Source organism: Taeniopygia guttata, chromosome 19 (genome assembly GCF_048771995.1).
Source record: "Taeniopygia guttata chromosome 19, bTaeGut7.mat, whole genome shotgun sequence".
NCBI lineage: Eukaryota > Metazoa > Chordata > Aves > Passeriformes > Estrildidae > Taeniopygia > Taeniopygia guttata.
The window spans coordinates 1,214,619-1,228,889 of record NC_133044.1 but is presented as its reverse complement, the minus strand read 5'-3'; the positions used below and the strand labels follow the sequence as shown (position 1 = coordinate 1,228,889).

At 47.6% G+C, this 14,271-nt stretch overlaps 2 protein-coding genes across 6 annotated transcripts in view; both read right to left on the bottom strand.

Moving 5' to 3' along the window:
• Positions 1–6,650, bottom strand: part of SYNRG (synergin gamma) — a 35,644-nt gene extending 28,994 nt beyond the window's left edge. For all 5 annotated transcript variants that reach the window (XM_030288044.4, XM_041719975.2, XM_041719976.2 and 2 more), the window contains exons 1-5: positions 6,502–6,650; positions 3,050–3,090; positions 1,607–1,725; positions 550–680; positions 183–288 (exon numbers count right to left, since the gene is read on the bottom strand). In XM_030288044.4, coding sequence (XP_030143904.4) covers positions 183–288; positions 550–680; positions 1,607–1,725; positions 3,050–3,090; positions 6,502–6,572 — 468 coding nt within the window. In that variant the 5' untranslated portion in view covers positions 6,573–6,650. The remainder of the gene's footprint in view (positions 1–182; positions 289–549; positions 681–1,606; positions 1,726–3,049; positions 3,091–6,501) is intronic.
• A 1,454-nt stretch (positions 6,651–8,104) lies between these two features.
• Positions 8,105–14,069, bottom strand: DDX52 (DExD-box helicase 52). The gene is made up of 15 exons (XM_030287949.4): positions 13,920–14,069; positions 13,574–13,790; positions 13,139–13,269; positions 12,770–12,955; positions 12,450–12,593; positions 11,574–11,685; positions 11,259–11,331; positions 10,982–11,185; positions 10,513–10,603; positions 10,225–10,347; positions 9,848–9,998; positions 9,495–9,570; positions 9,256–9,327; positions 9,044–9,136; positions 8,105–8,772 (listed from the first exon to the last, which is right to left on the bottom strand). Exons 1-15 carry the CDS (start codon positions 14,004–14,006, stop codon positions 8,685–8,687), a joined length of 1,848 nt encoding a protein of 615 aa, XP_030143809.4. The 5' UTR covers positions 14,007–14,069; the 3' UTR covers positions 8,105–8,684.
• Positions 14,070–14,271: the final 202 nt, after the last annotated feature.

Here is a 14,271-nt window from a genome sequence, read left to right as displayed (position 1 = left end):
AATTAGCAATGCCTGGTGCTGGCAGAGCATGTATAGGACTGACTCCTCCAGAGGTTTTTCGAGCCATAATCTGGCATCTCATGCAATTCCCACTGATTTGCTTGTAGAAAGAGACCCTCCCATTAAAAGCTATTAAAAGAAAACCTGAAAAAAGAAACACCCCACTCATTATCAGGCCATACCTTGGGTTTCACACTGCTCAGGAGTCTCAGCTTTTGTTTCTGCTCTTCAAACTGCCGCCGTTTTCTCTCTTCCTCTAAGAACTTCTGCTGGTGCTCAAACCTCTTCCTGAAGGAAAATGATTTTAAAAATAATATATTTTAAAAAATTTTATGAGACTTTTCATGTCAGGTTTGTGTTTGATTTCTCCATTTCTGCTGTCTCCAATTCAGATGGTTTGGTGCACACACTCCTGCTTCTTCTCAGACCTGGACAAGCACCACGAAGTTCAGAGGCAACGGAACATCCAGCAATATTCTACAGCCCCAAACAATGCTGCTCCAGAGAAAGCACATCTCCCCTCCCCAGGAGTCAGTGAGTGCCACTTACTGCTGCTCCTCTGCAAACTGCTTCTGCATGTCGGGGCCGTACTGCGGGGCGGCGGGGCGCATTCCCAGGAAGGAGGCCTGGCCCATGTAGGGCATTCCAGCTGCTGGCATCGGCCCGAGGGCCATGCCACCCTGCAACCAAACACAGCACACAGCTCCAGGGGGGGTTTCAGCTCCAGTGTATTTTTTTTCCCCGCAGAAAAAGCCAAAGTTGGCAGTGCCAATGAAGTGGAGGCTGGTGTTAGGGAGTGCTGGAGGAGCAGTGCCCTCAGTAGATGGCACTCTTCCTCTCCACAAGCGCTCAGCCTCACGGAATTGGGGAAAACTGTCAAAAAACAGCTCTTCAAATCCAGCCTGCCCCAAGAGCAGCAAGGCTACAGCCATCCCACACCGCTCAGTACGGGTTTTCTTCGGATTTTTGTTCCTATTCTAAGGAATTTCATATTTTTATACCCCCTCCTACCAACCACAGATGCTGGAAAATGTGGTCTAGGTGTTTCCCAGACATATCCAGGGAACCAACAATATATGACAACAGCCAAGAGGAGCCTTGTCTGAATAAACTGTATCAGAAGCATTTGCTGAGGAATATATTCTGGGACACTTAGAGCAGCAAAGCTGCCTAATATAGAAGGAGACAGAAAATAATTATTTTTCTTGCAATTCATTTTGCATTTGGTCTCAGAACACGTAGGAAGAGAACAAAAGTTGTTTATTATTTTTAGACCAGCTCTCATAAAAACATCTTCCTACTATAAATTTTGCCAAAATAACATAATAAATTGCAGCTGGGGGAGGGAAGGGAGTGTAAGGAGATGGCAAAACAATAAATTCCATTTGTGACACAGCAATTTGGTTACAAAGTCATGCAAAAACATTGACTTTCAGCAAAGTGCAAAACTGTACATAAGCATATATGGTGCTAAATAGAAAACAACAGATTAAAAGAGAGAAAATATAATATAATCTGTTCATATTTAATTCTTATTCCTCAATTAGCAACAGCAGCACTAAAGACAAAGTTACTTTGAGGAAAAAGAAAAATCATTGCCACACACCTGCATGGCCATGGGTCCAGGAGGCATCTGAGAGCCATAATTCATTCCCATCATCCCTGGCATGTTGGTCTGCATGACAGGAACCATTGGAAACCCTTGCTGTTGCATAGGAATCATCCCTGCAATGAAACATTAAACAAGCTAAGTGCCCAGTTAATGTTAAAAGCTTTTTTTTTCCCCTTCTCTAACCCTGCCTCCCCCATTTAATTGTTTTAGTTTTGGTTTTTTTGTTTACTAAACCAGCAAAGGAAAGTAAAAAAACTCTTGAGTTGAGCTGGACTGTTTAAAAATAAAAATAATAACATTTGCTACACTGCAGGCAGTCATAGAAATCTCCTTAGTTTAGACACTGGTCATTCTACAGGGAAAAATATTACAGGGCTTTTCAGTAACTAACCTGATGAATTATCCCACCATCCTAAAGATTCTCTGTGGGTTTTTTCCCATGTGATTTTTGGAAGGGTCATTTCCAATTAAAACTCTTTAATTAACCACAGTGACTGGTGCTGGTAATTCCTATTTCTCTTGAAACCAGCAGCTTCTGAAAATAAATCTTGGGAAATAAAGTCAACCTTTCACAAAGCAACTTCACACTCTGACCTGGCTGGATAACTTGTCTGTAGGTTAATTAGCACACTTTAGGTTAATTAGCCCACTACATGTATGTCAGTAAAAGCTAAACATGCACAAAATTGGACAAATCAAGCTGGAATGTATTAATTCACTGAATAAAGCAAGTGTGTTACATTTCAGCATCTTCCTGTCTCACATTTTGCTGTCTTGGGAGACAAACACTAACATGAACTTGTTACCAGCACACCATGGAGATAATTATGCAAAAACACTCCAGGAGGGCATGACACAGGCAGGAATAATCCATGAATCAGTCCCTGCGATTTCAATAAAAAACTCTCTATTTTCCCCATAAATTCTCTGCATATTTTCCTCTAATTAAACAAACAGCACTGCATCAGGAATGAGAACAAAGGCAATTTAAGGCTGAGGCTCTGCCATTGTATTAATACTTTCCACACAGGTTGTGACTCTTGTCCTGGGGTCTTGATGTGCTTTGTAAATATTTACCAGGTCTTGCAACACCCACACAGTATGGGTATACACAGCTGGGAGATGAAGCAGAGAGAGGTGAAATACCACACTCAAAATAACACCAGAGTCTAAAAGGCCAATTCAGGTTAAAAAGGGAGATGTAGTTTTCCTGGACCTTTAATCCAGATTCTGGTGGCGCTGCTTCAACAGCACACTGGAGGCTTTCCCAGCAGAGGAGTGAGAGTCATTTGAGCAGAGCTGAATTCAAGGGCAAAAACCAGCCATGGGGTTCAATTAATAATCACACCTCTGAACATCACTGCAGACCTGGTTTAGGTCTAATTTGTCTAAACAAAGTCAAGAATTTTGTGCTCAAAATGTGAAGCCGATACGTACCTTGAGGGGGGCCCAAACCACCTGCCACGGGAAACATGAAGCTGCAGGAGGAAAACGAGAGGATGTGAAATTCTGTCACTTTAGTGCAAATGGAAAATCCACCTCGACTTCCCCGGCAGCACCACCACCAGGAGCCTCCCACCGTCTCGTGCGGCTGCTCCTGCAGGTCCCACAGAACCCAACCCCATCCAAGGAAATGTTATCCCTCAGTGGGATCTCCCGAAGCGCAGATCTGATCCTCCCAGCAGCCCTGGCACGGCTTTGACTCATCCACATCACCCACAAGAGACTCTCAGCACCCACACAGCTTGGGAACAGGTCAGTTTGTTGTGTGGGCTAAGCAGGGAATGAATAACCATCTCCTCTTGGAAGTATCTGACTCAGCAGGACCACCAGAGAACACTTCTCAGCTGCTTAGGAACAGCTTTTCTGAAGAAATATAAACTATCCACAAAACTCCATCACTTCCCCCCCCCCCCCCTTAATATCACAAAATAATGGAGTTTCTATTTTATCAGTTATCTAATTACAACAAAAATAGCACCTTGGAGAAAATATTCATTCACATATCAAGGGTCAAGTGCACCCAGAGGAAGAACCATTAAAATTTCAACTAAAATCCTAATGGAAATTGTGAGCCCTCACTCTCAAACAGCTGCCAAACAGTAAAAAAGGACCTAGTTTAAAATTCTCATCTGCAAGCAACTTGCAGAAACCCACGTCAGCAGCAATTTCCCAAACAAGAACCTCACTCAGTGTCCCAGGCAGTTATTACATCAAAGTGCTGTGGAAGAGAAACACACTTATAGATATTCAATGTTCAATTCCAAGAGTGGATGTAAAAGAAACTGCCGAAAAGAGAAAATGCCATCAGAAATGGCTGCAGGAAGTCCTGAAAGCCAACCTGGTTTATAAATATAAAAGAGCTGTGTAATATGAGCACTAAGATAAAATAAGGAATTTAAATTATGCATTTATCCAGGAGCAAATTGCACCTCCTCACTGTACAGGCAGCAGGTCACACAGTCACCAAGACCCATTTGCTCTTCACTTCATTCCCTAATCAGGATTTTTATCATCCTGAAGCTTCTTCTTCAGCCCTGACCACTGTGTGCTGATTTGTCCTTCCATAACTATCACACACCTGTGCTACCCAATGCTTTTGTCTTGCCATCCTCCACCCCCACCATTTGGGGCTCTCCCTCTGAAGAACTCTGCAGACTCAAACAGCTCAGCCCCAAACACGTGCAGGGCTTGGTTCTCACCACAGCCAAGGTCTGTTTAACTCTACTCAGTCATTTTAATCCACTCCTTGGCATACAGTATCAACATGAAAACAAATAGGCTTATTTTAGTCAGAATGATGAAATACTAAATGTAATTTCTGGAGATCTCCTAAGCGTGTAGAAGTGTTCTAAGCTTCCTGCTTCCCCTTCCAGTTGGGGAACCTGAACAACAAGAATTCTCCAAACCAGTAAATGCAATGTAAACTGAACAAGCATCAGGAGGTACCACTGCTCGCTGGGAGCAAGTAAAGGCCAAACTATTAAATATTTATCCCTTTCTACACAGCTCCTGGTTTATTTATAAGTCTCTGCTGAAAAAAAATAAAAAGAAACAATCAACCAAAAAACCCCCAGCTGATTAGAGGGCACTGGAAGAGGAGCTAGTCCAAAGCAGCAAAGCAAGCTCTGGCAGCACAGCCCCGTCCGTATTCACTCCAGGATTCAGTGTGCAACTGCCAGCACCAGCCACAAACCATTCCACCAATGGGAATTTATTCCTGAACTGCTTTTTTGGAGATGCAGAATTGCCCAGAGCAATCACTGAAAGCAGCTGGTTCTCGTGGCTGAGGGAGCCAGCGAGGGGACCTGTGTGAGACTGCCTTGGGTACGCTGCACAAACACAGTAAAGAGAAGGGAACAAAGTGATCACCCTACAACAGACCTCCTAAAGCAGTACTAGAAATCTGTAAATTCCTACTAAATGAGTATTTTAAATATGGAGCTTAAAAAAAACAGCAAGGAACCCCAAACCAACCAAGCAACATCTTCAGCCAAAACGCAGGAGCGTGGGGAGAAGCAACTCCTTTTCTGAATTGAAACTTCACTGAAACAGCTCCAAAGCACACAGAACGTTTTCCCATCTACAAGTGGATTTTTAAACCCCTTAATTCTCAAGCAGTACAATTCCATTGATGCAACAGACTGTCGGAGTATTTTTGAGTGGCAGAAATGCGCAAAAATTGAAGTGAAATCAGGCAAAGAACCCACACAGACACAGAACTGAACTTTTCCTCTACCTCCAGACTTTGTCCTCAAAGAAACCAAAATATTATCAATGGGCAATGGTGATGATTTGTAAATCGTTTTATTTTTCAGAACCTTTATTTCTGAAACTGACAACAGTGACAACACTCCCAAAAACACTGAAAAACTGTGGGCTTTGGATATCCAAGACAACTCAACGAGCTTAATTGTCAAATGCAAAATTTCCTCAGCCTCCCTGGAAGTAGGACAAGAGATAAATAGCAGATGAGAGCCTACATTGAAAATAAAAACATTAGTAGAGTCTTCAAAGGTGGTGAAATCCAGTTTTCCAAGCTTTACAGAAACACAACATCTCTTTTAACACTGGGTTTGTTTTTTTTTCTCCCGACAGGATTCCTCAGTCCTCCCTGTGGCCAAGGTGCCCTTTGTGAGAAGGAGGGGAAAAGGGAAGTCCCCAGGGAGGCTGGGTCCCAGGATGCCACAGCCAGACCTGACAGGGACATTTAATGCTGCCGACAGCGGCGGCACTGGCAGAATCCCCAAATCCTTCCCACCCCAATATCTGAGATTGCACCTGCAGAGCCTGACGGCAAGTGGGGCACAACTGGCCAAGCTGGACACACCAGAAGAAATCAGCTGGTGATTCACCCCAAAAATGTGAATACATCTCGGCAAAGCACAGAGCTACCGTGGCTGCATTCCCAACAACACACCTGGGACCTCCCCACCCCACCCAGGACCCCACATACTCCACCCAGTATCCCACCACATCCTACCTGGGACCCTGATGTTCCATCCAGGATCACAGGTACTACACCTGAGACCCATCCATCCTCCCCCAAACCCCACAAAGCCCACTTGACAACCCACGAACCCCACCTGGGAGCCCCACCCAAGATCCACGAACCTCACCTGAGACCGCACGTACCACACCTGCGACCCCCACATCCCACCCAGGATGTAGCACACCTGAGAGCCCACGCACCGCACCTGGGACCCGCAGCCAGGAACCCCGCACAGCCCATCGGGGCCCTGACCCCGCTGCCCTCAATCCCACCCGCACTCCGAGCCCCCAGCGCTCTCATCGCCCCGCATCTCTGCCCCTCCCCGCGTCCCTTCATTCCCACCATCGCCCCGTTCTCTCTGCACAGCCCTCGCCCGCCGCTCCCGGTCAGCACCGACCTGGCGGCCCCGGCCGCTCCGCCGCCCGCCCCGCCGGCGCCCCCCGCGCCGGGCCCGGGCCGCAGCGCCATCTTCGCGCTCGGGCCCGCGTCTGTCAGCGGAGCGGCGGCGGCGGCGGCTTCCGGGGCCGGCCCGGGCAGGCACCGCCCCCGGCCCGCCGCTCCCCGGTACACGGCCGCTCGGGGTCTCCGTTCCACCGGTCCGCATAGGCACGGCCCCACAGAGACACGGCCCCATAGAGACACGGCCCCACAGAGACACGGCCCCACAGAGCCACGGCCCCACAGATGGACAGCCCCACAGGGCCGCGGCCCCACAGAGACACTGCCCCTCGGATGGACAGTCCCACAGAGACACGGCCCCACAGAGACACGGCCCCACAGAGACACGGCCCCTCAGATGGACAGTCCCACAGAGACACGGCCCCACAGAGACACAGTCCCACAGGGCCACAGCCCCACAGAGACACGGCCCCACAGAGACATGGCCCCAAAGGGCCACGGCCCCTCGGTGTCTCCGTTCCACAGCTCCGCACGGGCACGGCCCCACAGAGCCATGGCCCCTCGGATGGACAGTCCCACAGAGACACGGCCCCACAGAGACACGGCCCCTCGGATGGACAGTCCCACAGAGACACGGCCCCACAGAGACACGGCCCCACAGGGACACGGCCCCTCGGTGTCTCTGTTCCACGGCCCCACAGAGGCACAGCCTTCGGTTCTTCCATTCCACGGCCCCACGGATGGACAGCCCCACAAAGCCACAGCCCCACAGCCCCTCAGTTCCTCCTTTCCACAGCCCCACATCCCCACAGCCCTTCAGTTCCTTGGCCCCACATCCCCTCAGCCCCACATCCCCTCGATTCCTCAGGCCCACATCCCCTCAATTCCTCAGCTCCACATCCCCTCGGTTCCTCAGCCCCATAGCCCCTCGGTTCTTCAGCCCCACATCCCTTCAGTCCCTCAGCCCCATATCCCCACATCCCTTCAGCCCCTCAGCCCCACATCACTTCAGTTCCACATCCCCTCAGCCCCACATCCCCACGTCCCCTTGATTCCTCAGCCCCACATCCCTTCAGCCCCTCAGCCCCACAACCCCACGGCCACCCGAGAACGGCCTGGATGGGGATGAGTGGCCCCTTGTTCCCCCTGGGAACGCTGGTTTCCAGCATCCAAACCACAGCTTTTCCATAAAAAGGAAAAGAAAGTGCCGCCTTTGAGTCCAACCTCCCCCAGGGGTCACCCGGGGACATGCGACAAGAGCCTGAAGTGACAGCACAAGGGGCAATGGATTCACAGCGACAGAAGGAGGGTTAGATGGGATATTTGGAATAAATTCCTCCCTGTGAGGGTGCCGAGGCTGTAGCACAGGCTGCTGTGGCTGTCCCATCCAAACTAGATCAAACCAGGACAATCCTGTCCAGAAATTCTTCCTTAAAGGATTGTAGTTACAAAGAAGCCATTCCTGCCTGACTAGAATTCTGATAAAAGCAGGGTGGGTTGAGAACACACTGGGCAGATGAAGACGGGGAAAACACAATGAGCTGGGCTTTTTTTGCCTGCAGACTTGTTCCACTGAGGCTGCACAGACACAGGTCTCTGAATTAGCATCTTATGACCTCGTTTATTCTAGTTTCAGGCTCAGTTATAAAACCGTACAAAATTACTGGACATGTCAAGTATTAGTTATTTCAATATAATTTTATAGAAGAAAAACAGTAGGAAGGCTTTATTTTCACATTCAAGTGGGTTTGTTTCGGCTTTTTTCAAGTGTCCAGGGAAGTCTCTGACAGCTGTGTTTATCAAACCTGATGGTAAACGTTGTGTGGTTTTTGTCTCTGAATCTCCTGGAAGCGTCTAAAAATTTATTAGGGGCAATCTTGACACAGACAATATTTTCAAGGAGCAGTACAAAACTGTGTGAAAGTAACACAAACTGATGTTGGTTTTGAACTATTGTCAGAAATACACGGCATTCACTGCACGAGCACATGCTCCAACTTCTATAAGAAGCATCCAGGAATTCTCTTCTGGCAGTGCAGTAGAGACTTTCTAGCATGTAAACCTCCACCCTCACCCCAAAGGAAACGTGAGAAATGTTTTTCTCCCTTCACCATCGCTGCCATCTTCATTCTTCTGTTCCAGCACAGACAGAGGTGTCAGCCCCAGCTCACCAGCCTGAATTCAGCTTTCTGAAACAGTCTGTAATTTACTGCCATTTTTGTCTTCTTTATCTTTCTTCTTTCCCTTAGTATTTTCCTTTGTAGTTTTCCTACAAGAAACACATTGGAGATCAAGACACCTGAACATAACCAGTGGCTTAAACTCAGGCTGCTGTCACCTGACACATGGCACCACACGAGGCAAAATGTTGTCATTAATCCAAGCTCCCACAGACAGATACTGACACTAAAACTTCATCACTAAAATCTTTATGACTGCGTGGTTCATCCAAACAAGTTATCTATTACTTTGCTTGAATTTTCTGGGCTGTTTCTGAATAAACAGCATCTCTTACCTTCTCTTCAGCAAAACCTACTTACATTTTTCTTTTGCCTTTATTCAAGAAGCACTTTGGGGTGGTACAAATGGATTCTCTTGTCAAAGGTTTCTTAATGAATTTCTTCTTTTGTTTGCTGAGAACAACATTTAGTGAAGAAAGATGAAATTACTAGGGTTTCTAGTTCTAGAAAGTACCGTAAGTTATTAAAAAGCACTGATAAAAAGACTGGTTAAGTGCTAAAAATGAACATACCTCTGCAGTTTGGGCAAATGTTTTATGTATTCTGGCACAGGACAGCCAGCACGCTGGATAACATTGGCAATACTGGAAAGGAGAGGACGGAAAAGATCAACTCCAGTACTTGGACAAGTGATAAATATTTTTTGTGGAAAACAGCAAACCAAACAAGCCAGCTGGTTTGTTGGTCTTTTGTTTTGTGGTGATTCTTTTTCAAGCAAGAAATAAAGACATTATTAATTAAGACATATTACCTCCGTAATAAAGGTTTATCATCTTCTGTAAAGAAAGTGACTGCCTTTCCTCTGTGTCCTGCTCTTCCAGTACGACCTGCCACATTTTGCAGAGTAGAGATTTTACTTCAGACATCTCCCTTTATTCCTTCTCACAGCCCCAGCCTCCTGATGCATGTTCACAGACCAAGGATATACCAAGGATAGACAAGGATATACCAAGCAGCCAATCCCCAAACATTGCTCCCAGTGAATGAAAGCACAGCTATGTCTGACACATCTAAATAAAGTTCACAGAGTGCTGACAAAAGCAACATCTACATGCAAGACCTCAGAAATGAGAAAAAGGAGGAGATTTGTGAGCCATGCCTCACCTATCCTGTGGATGTATTCCACTGCACTTGTGGGCAAATCGTAATTGATGACCATATTCACACCTTTGAAGTCCATCCCTCGAGCCAGTAACGCGGAGCAGATGAGCACCCAGATCTTCCCAGCTCTGAAACTCTGCACTACTCTGTCTCTCTAGGAAAAGAACAGACAAGATATTTGGAAACAGTCCCAATAGCAATTAGAGAAAGGAGGTGAACTTGTTTCCTGAAAGTTGTCATGACGTTAAGGAATAAAACTATACCTCTGAACAAAAACTTGCAGGAATTTGCTGCCACAGTTACCTGGAGTTGCAGTCCAACACTCTTGCTTTTACCTTTCTTTCTAAAGCATTTCTTGAAAACAAATACAATCCTCCTACCTGTTGCTGAGTCTTGTCTGCATGGATGACATCCACATTGATGCCTTCATAAATAAGCTCATGGAAAAGCTCTTTAGCCCTCTCAATAGACTGTACAAAAACAAGGACTGGAGGAGCAAAACCCTGCAAAAGAGTAAGTTGATCTCAGGTCCCAAAGTCCTTTTCCTTGCAGAAACTGAGACACAGCAGATTTGGGCAATGGTTTAACATCCTGGGAAATTGGGAGTCTCTGACAGACCACAGCTCAGTTGAACAGGAAGAAGAACACATTCTGTCTCTCCAAAATACCTTTTTAACAAGCTCTCTCATTGCTGTTAGTTTTCCTGTCTCAGATCCAACAAACAGCAGCTCTTGTTCTACTGTCTCTGCTGCAGAGTTTCTGAAACCAGAAATGCAACAGAAACGCTTCAGTATTTTTCATATACATGAACAAAAACTTGTATATTAATAAATATATATAATATATATAACCTCCATAAAAATATAACCTGGTGGATGAGAAATACTGCACAACAAAACCTATTCCACCAAAGCACACTCCTAAGCATTGATGTTTATTTGATGATAAAGTAATTGCCAAAGGAAAAGAACACTTTATTCAACACAAGAGAACTATCTACGTGCCTACACAAACTTCTCTGGAGACAAACAGCCTGCAGTGCTGACTAACAACAGCCACAAAACCAAGCAGGCTGATGATGCAAAGCAAACAATTCCCCAGGAAATTAAAAAGAAAAAAGAAGCAGAAAGCACCTACCTTGCCCCAACAGACACCAGCACAACGTTGTCCAGGTTGAGTTTGCACCACTCCTCCACATCGTGGGCAAAGGTGGCGCTGAACAGGGCCCTCCTGGCCAGGTGGGAGGTGCATGCCAGGAAGATTGTGCCCAGCTGCTCCCTGAATCCTGACTTCCCATCCTCAAACAGCTTGTCTGACTCATCCACCACCAGCCACTCCACGCTAGGAACAGGGAGGTTTGATTTTCAGGAGAGCCACTTCGCAGTGGCAAAGCACAGTTGGAACACGCTCCTACCTGCTCAAGTCTATTGCTGGGGGATCTTCTTTCAGCAAATAAATGAGTCTGTTGGGAGTAGTAACCAGTATATCTATTAAAAGAAAAGAAGCAAAATGTCAAAAAAAGACACAAAAGAAACCCAACAGAGCCCTGAGAAACACCAGATCCAACGCAATCTGCCAGAGGTACAGTTTAGCAGAGTCCATGTCAGGCTCACTTCCCATTTCTTCCCTGCCACTTTTTAACCATCTCTTTAAAACCACACAGCCCAAAGAGAAAGGTCAGTGACACTTTTTAATTTTTTAGAAGCACTTCAGTCATTAGAACAGTTACCAAATTTCTTGGAAGACTTGGGCCCAAACTTCTTGGCTGCCTCAGCTGCCTTGTGGATCATGTGGATTCTGAAGCCTGTGCCCTCTGCCAGCTTCACCAGCTCCCGGTGGGTCTGAAAAGGCAGCAGAGATTGCATTTCCAAACTGAGCTGATGAGCTTTTCTAACCAAAAAACTGCTGGCCATCGTGGAGTCATGGAATGCTTTGGGTGGGAAGGGACTCTAAAGCTCATCCAGTTCCCCCTGCCATGGGCAGGGACACCTCCCACTGTCCCAGGCTGCTCCCAGCCCCTTCCAGCCTGGCCTTGGGCACTGCCAGGGATCCAGGGGCAGTCACAGCTGCTCTGGGCACCCTAATCCTGAAGCCAGAGCTTCAAACCTCACCCTAATTTCAGTGAAATCTCTCTGGTTTCCTTAGCTTAATAAAATGCAGCTCTCTAACAAGCATTATTCACATCACTACCATATGTGGCTCCCTCTTTCACATGAATAAGAACTGCCCAAAGGTGTATTTTTATTTAATTTCAATAACACAGCTTTGTTATAACGTTATCCCTTGAAATTCCAAGTTTGGGACGAACAGATAAACCTCTCATAGCAATCTGAAGTAGGAAAGGAGGTTTTAAGAGCACCTGAGCACTGAGCAGTTTAAAATATGATCAAAGAATCTTGAGCCTCTAATCTAATCATTTAGATTAGACCCAGATAATAGATATGTACCTACTCCACAGAAGTCAAAAGACTTGAAAGAAACATTTAAATTAGCTTTCTCTGATATGTGAGGGCAATAAAGGAAAGAAATATTTACAAAGGTGCTATTTTGCTGATACAGGGTGAAAACACTGAGCCCATCAGTGTGAGACTCCCTCAGCACTCACCTGGCTGGCAAGTTCTCGGGTGGGTGATATGATCAGAGCCCTGAATCCTTTGTTCCTGGGTTGTTTCAGATGTGTTAAAAGAGGGATACAAAATGCCAGTGTTTTTCCAGACCCTGTAGGAGCTGAAGCCAGAAGCTCCCGACCCTGTAAGAAAATACAAATTTCTATTTCAGTAGGGAAAAAAAAAAAAAAATGTAAAAATTCAACTGACATAGATGAGGAAAACTGAAAAAGCCAAGCTTTCAGCTCTGATGAAGCTGATCCAGCTTTTGGAACTGCCCCAGATTTTGGCAGAACCCCTGACAGCCCAGAGAACTCACGTGCAGCATGACGGGAATCGCCTGCATCTGGATGGCTGTTGGGACGTGGAAACCCGCAGCCTGGATATTCTCCATGATTTTAGGGTGCACTTTGTACTCCTGCTGAAGCTGCTCGAAGGTGGCAATGGGGTCAGGGAGATCTGTTCCCTGCACGCTGATCCTGTGCTGGTGCCTGAAGCGATTGATCTGCGAGGCAAAGACAAACTCCTGCTTTTTCATTTGCCACATGTGGATTCCTCTCCTGGGTCTTTCCCCCACACTCAGTAACCCTCCTCCAATGAGGAATCCCCCAAAATAAACCCCAGTTTTAGAGCAAACACCCAGAGAACACCAGGAGCCTCTTGTTGCATCAGAACAAACTGGTCCCACCTTTTCTCTCCTCAAGCGTTCGAGCTTCTCTACAGTAGGTTTTTTGTCTTTTGCATCTTCAACTTTTGCTTCCAGAGAGGACGTCCACTTTATTCCATTGTTTTCTGACAGCTCTGGCATTGATGCTGATCCTGGAAGTCGCAGACAAGTTGAAATTTCCTTTAGTAAAATACAGACGGGCATTATCTGGAGACAAACAAAATCTCAGAACCTTTTTCCTCTCATTCCCAATAAAGCTAATGAAGATTCCAGAAGGATGACAACCGCATCCCCAGCTCTCAGCACTGAATCTTGGCCCAGTTCTGAGATCAGCTCTGAGCCAGGCCAGCCACGGACCCCAGAACTGGATGGGCTGGAAGGTCCCTTCCAACCCAAACCATTCTGGAATGCTTTGATGATTCTGCCAGGAATACACGTGTGTGTGTATACAGATACCTCGTGTCTTTTTCTTTTTTCTTTTCCCTTCACTGCTTTCTGCCGTTCTTTTCCTCTTTCCATCGTTTTTCCCTGTTCCATCTTTCTGCTGCTTCACCTCCTCTTCAGCCACTGCGAGCCCCCCGCCCTCCTCGGCAGATCCCTGAGGGGCTCCCTCCTTTCTCCCGAAGAAGTCGAGGCTCTCCGGCGAGACGCCGCCGTGGTTCCCTTTAACCACCTGCGGGAGAACGGGGAGAAGGGTGAGCCGCCATGGCGCGGCCCCGTTCCTCAGCGCCGCGGGGACGCGGCTCCGGAGCTGAACTGCGCACGGGCCGGTCCCCGAGCCCTCCCCTGGCCGTGCCCGCACCCCGAAGCGCCGCGCGTCGGGGCCGAAGCGGCGCAGGTCGAAGCGAGCGCCCGCACCCAGGCGGCGGAACAGCTCGTGGGTCTCCATGCTGCCGCGCTCCCGGCAGCGCCCGCGCCGCGCCGGAAGCGGGGAGCACTTCCGGCGGGCCGGGTACCATGGCAACGGCCCGCGGGCATGGCGGCGCGTTGCCATGGCAACAGCGCGCCCAGGCCTCCCTAGGCCGCGGCGACATGGGAGCGCCTGTCGCGACAGAACGGAGGAGACGAGGGAGCATCCCTGACTCCGTGTGGCCCGTCCGGCTCTGTCCTGGAGTCTGGCAGGGTGTCGCTGGCCAGGGGCTGTGTACGAGTCA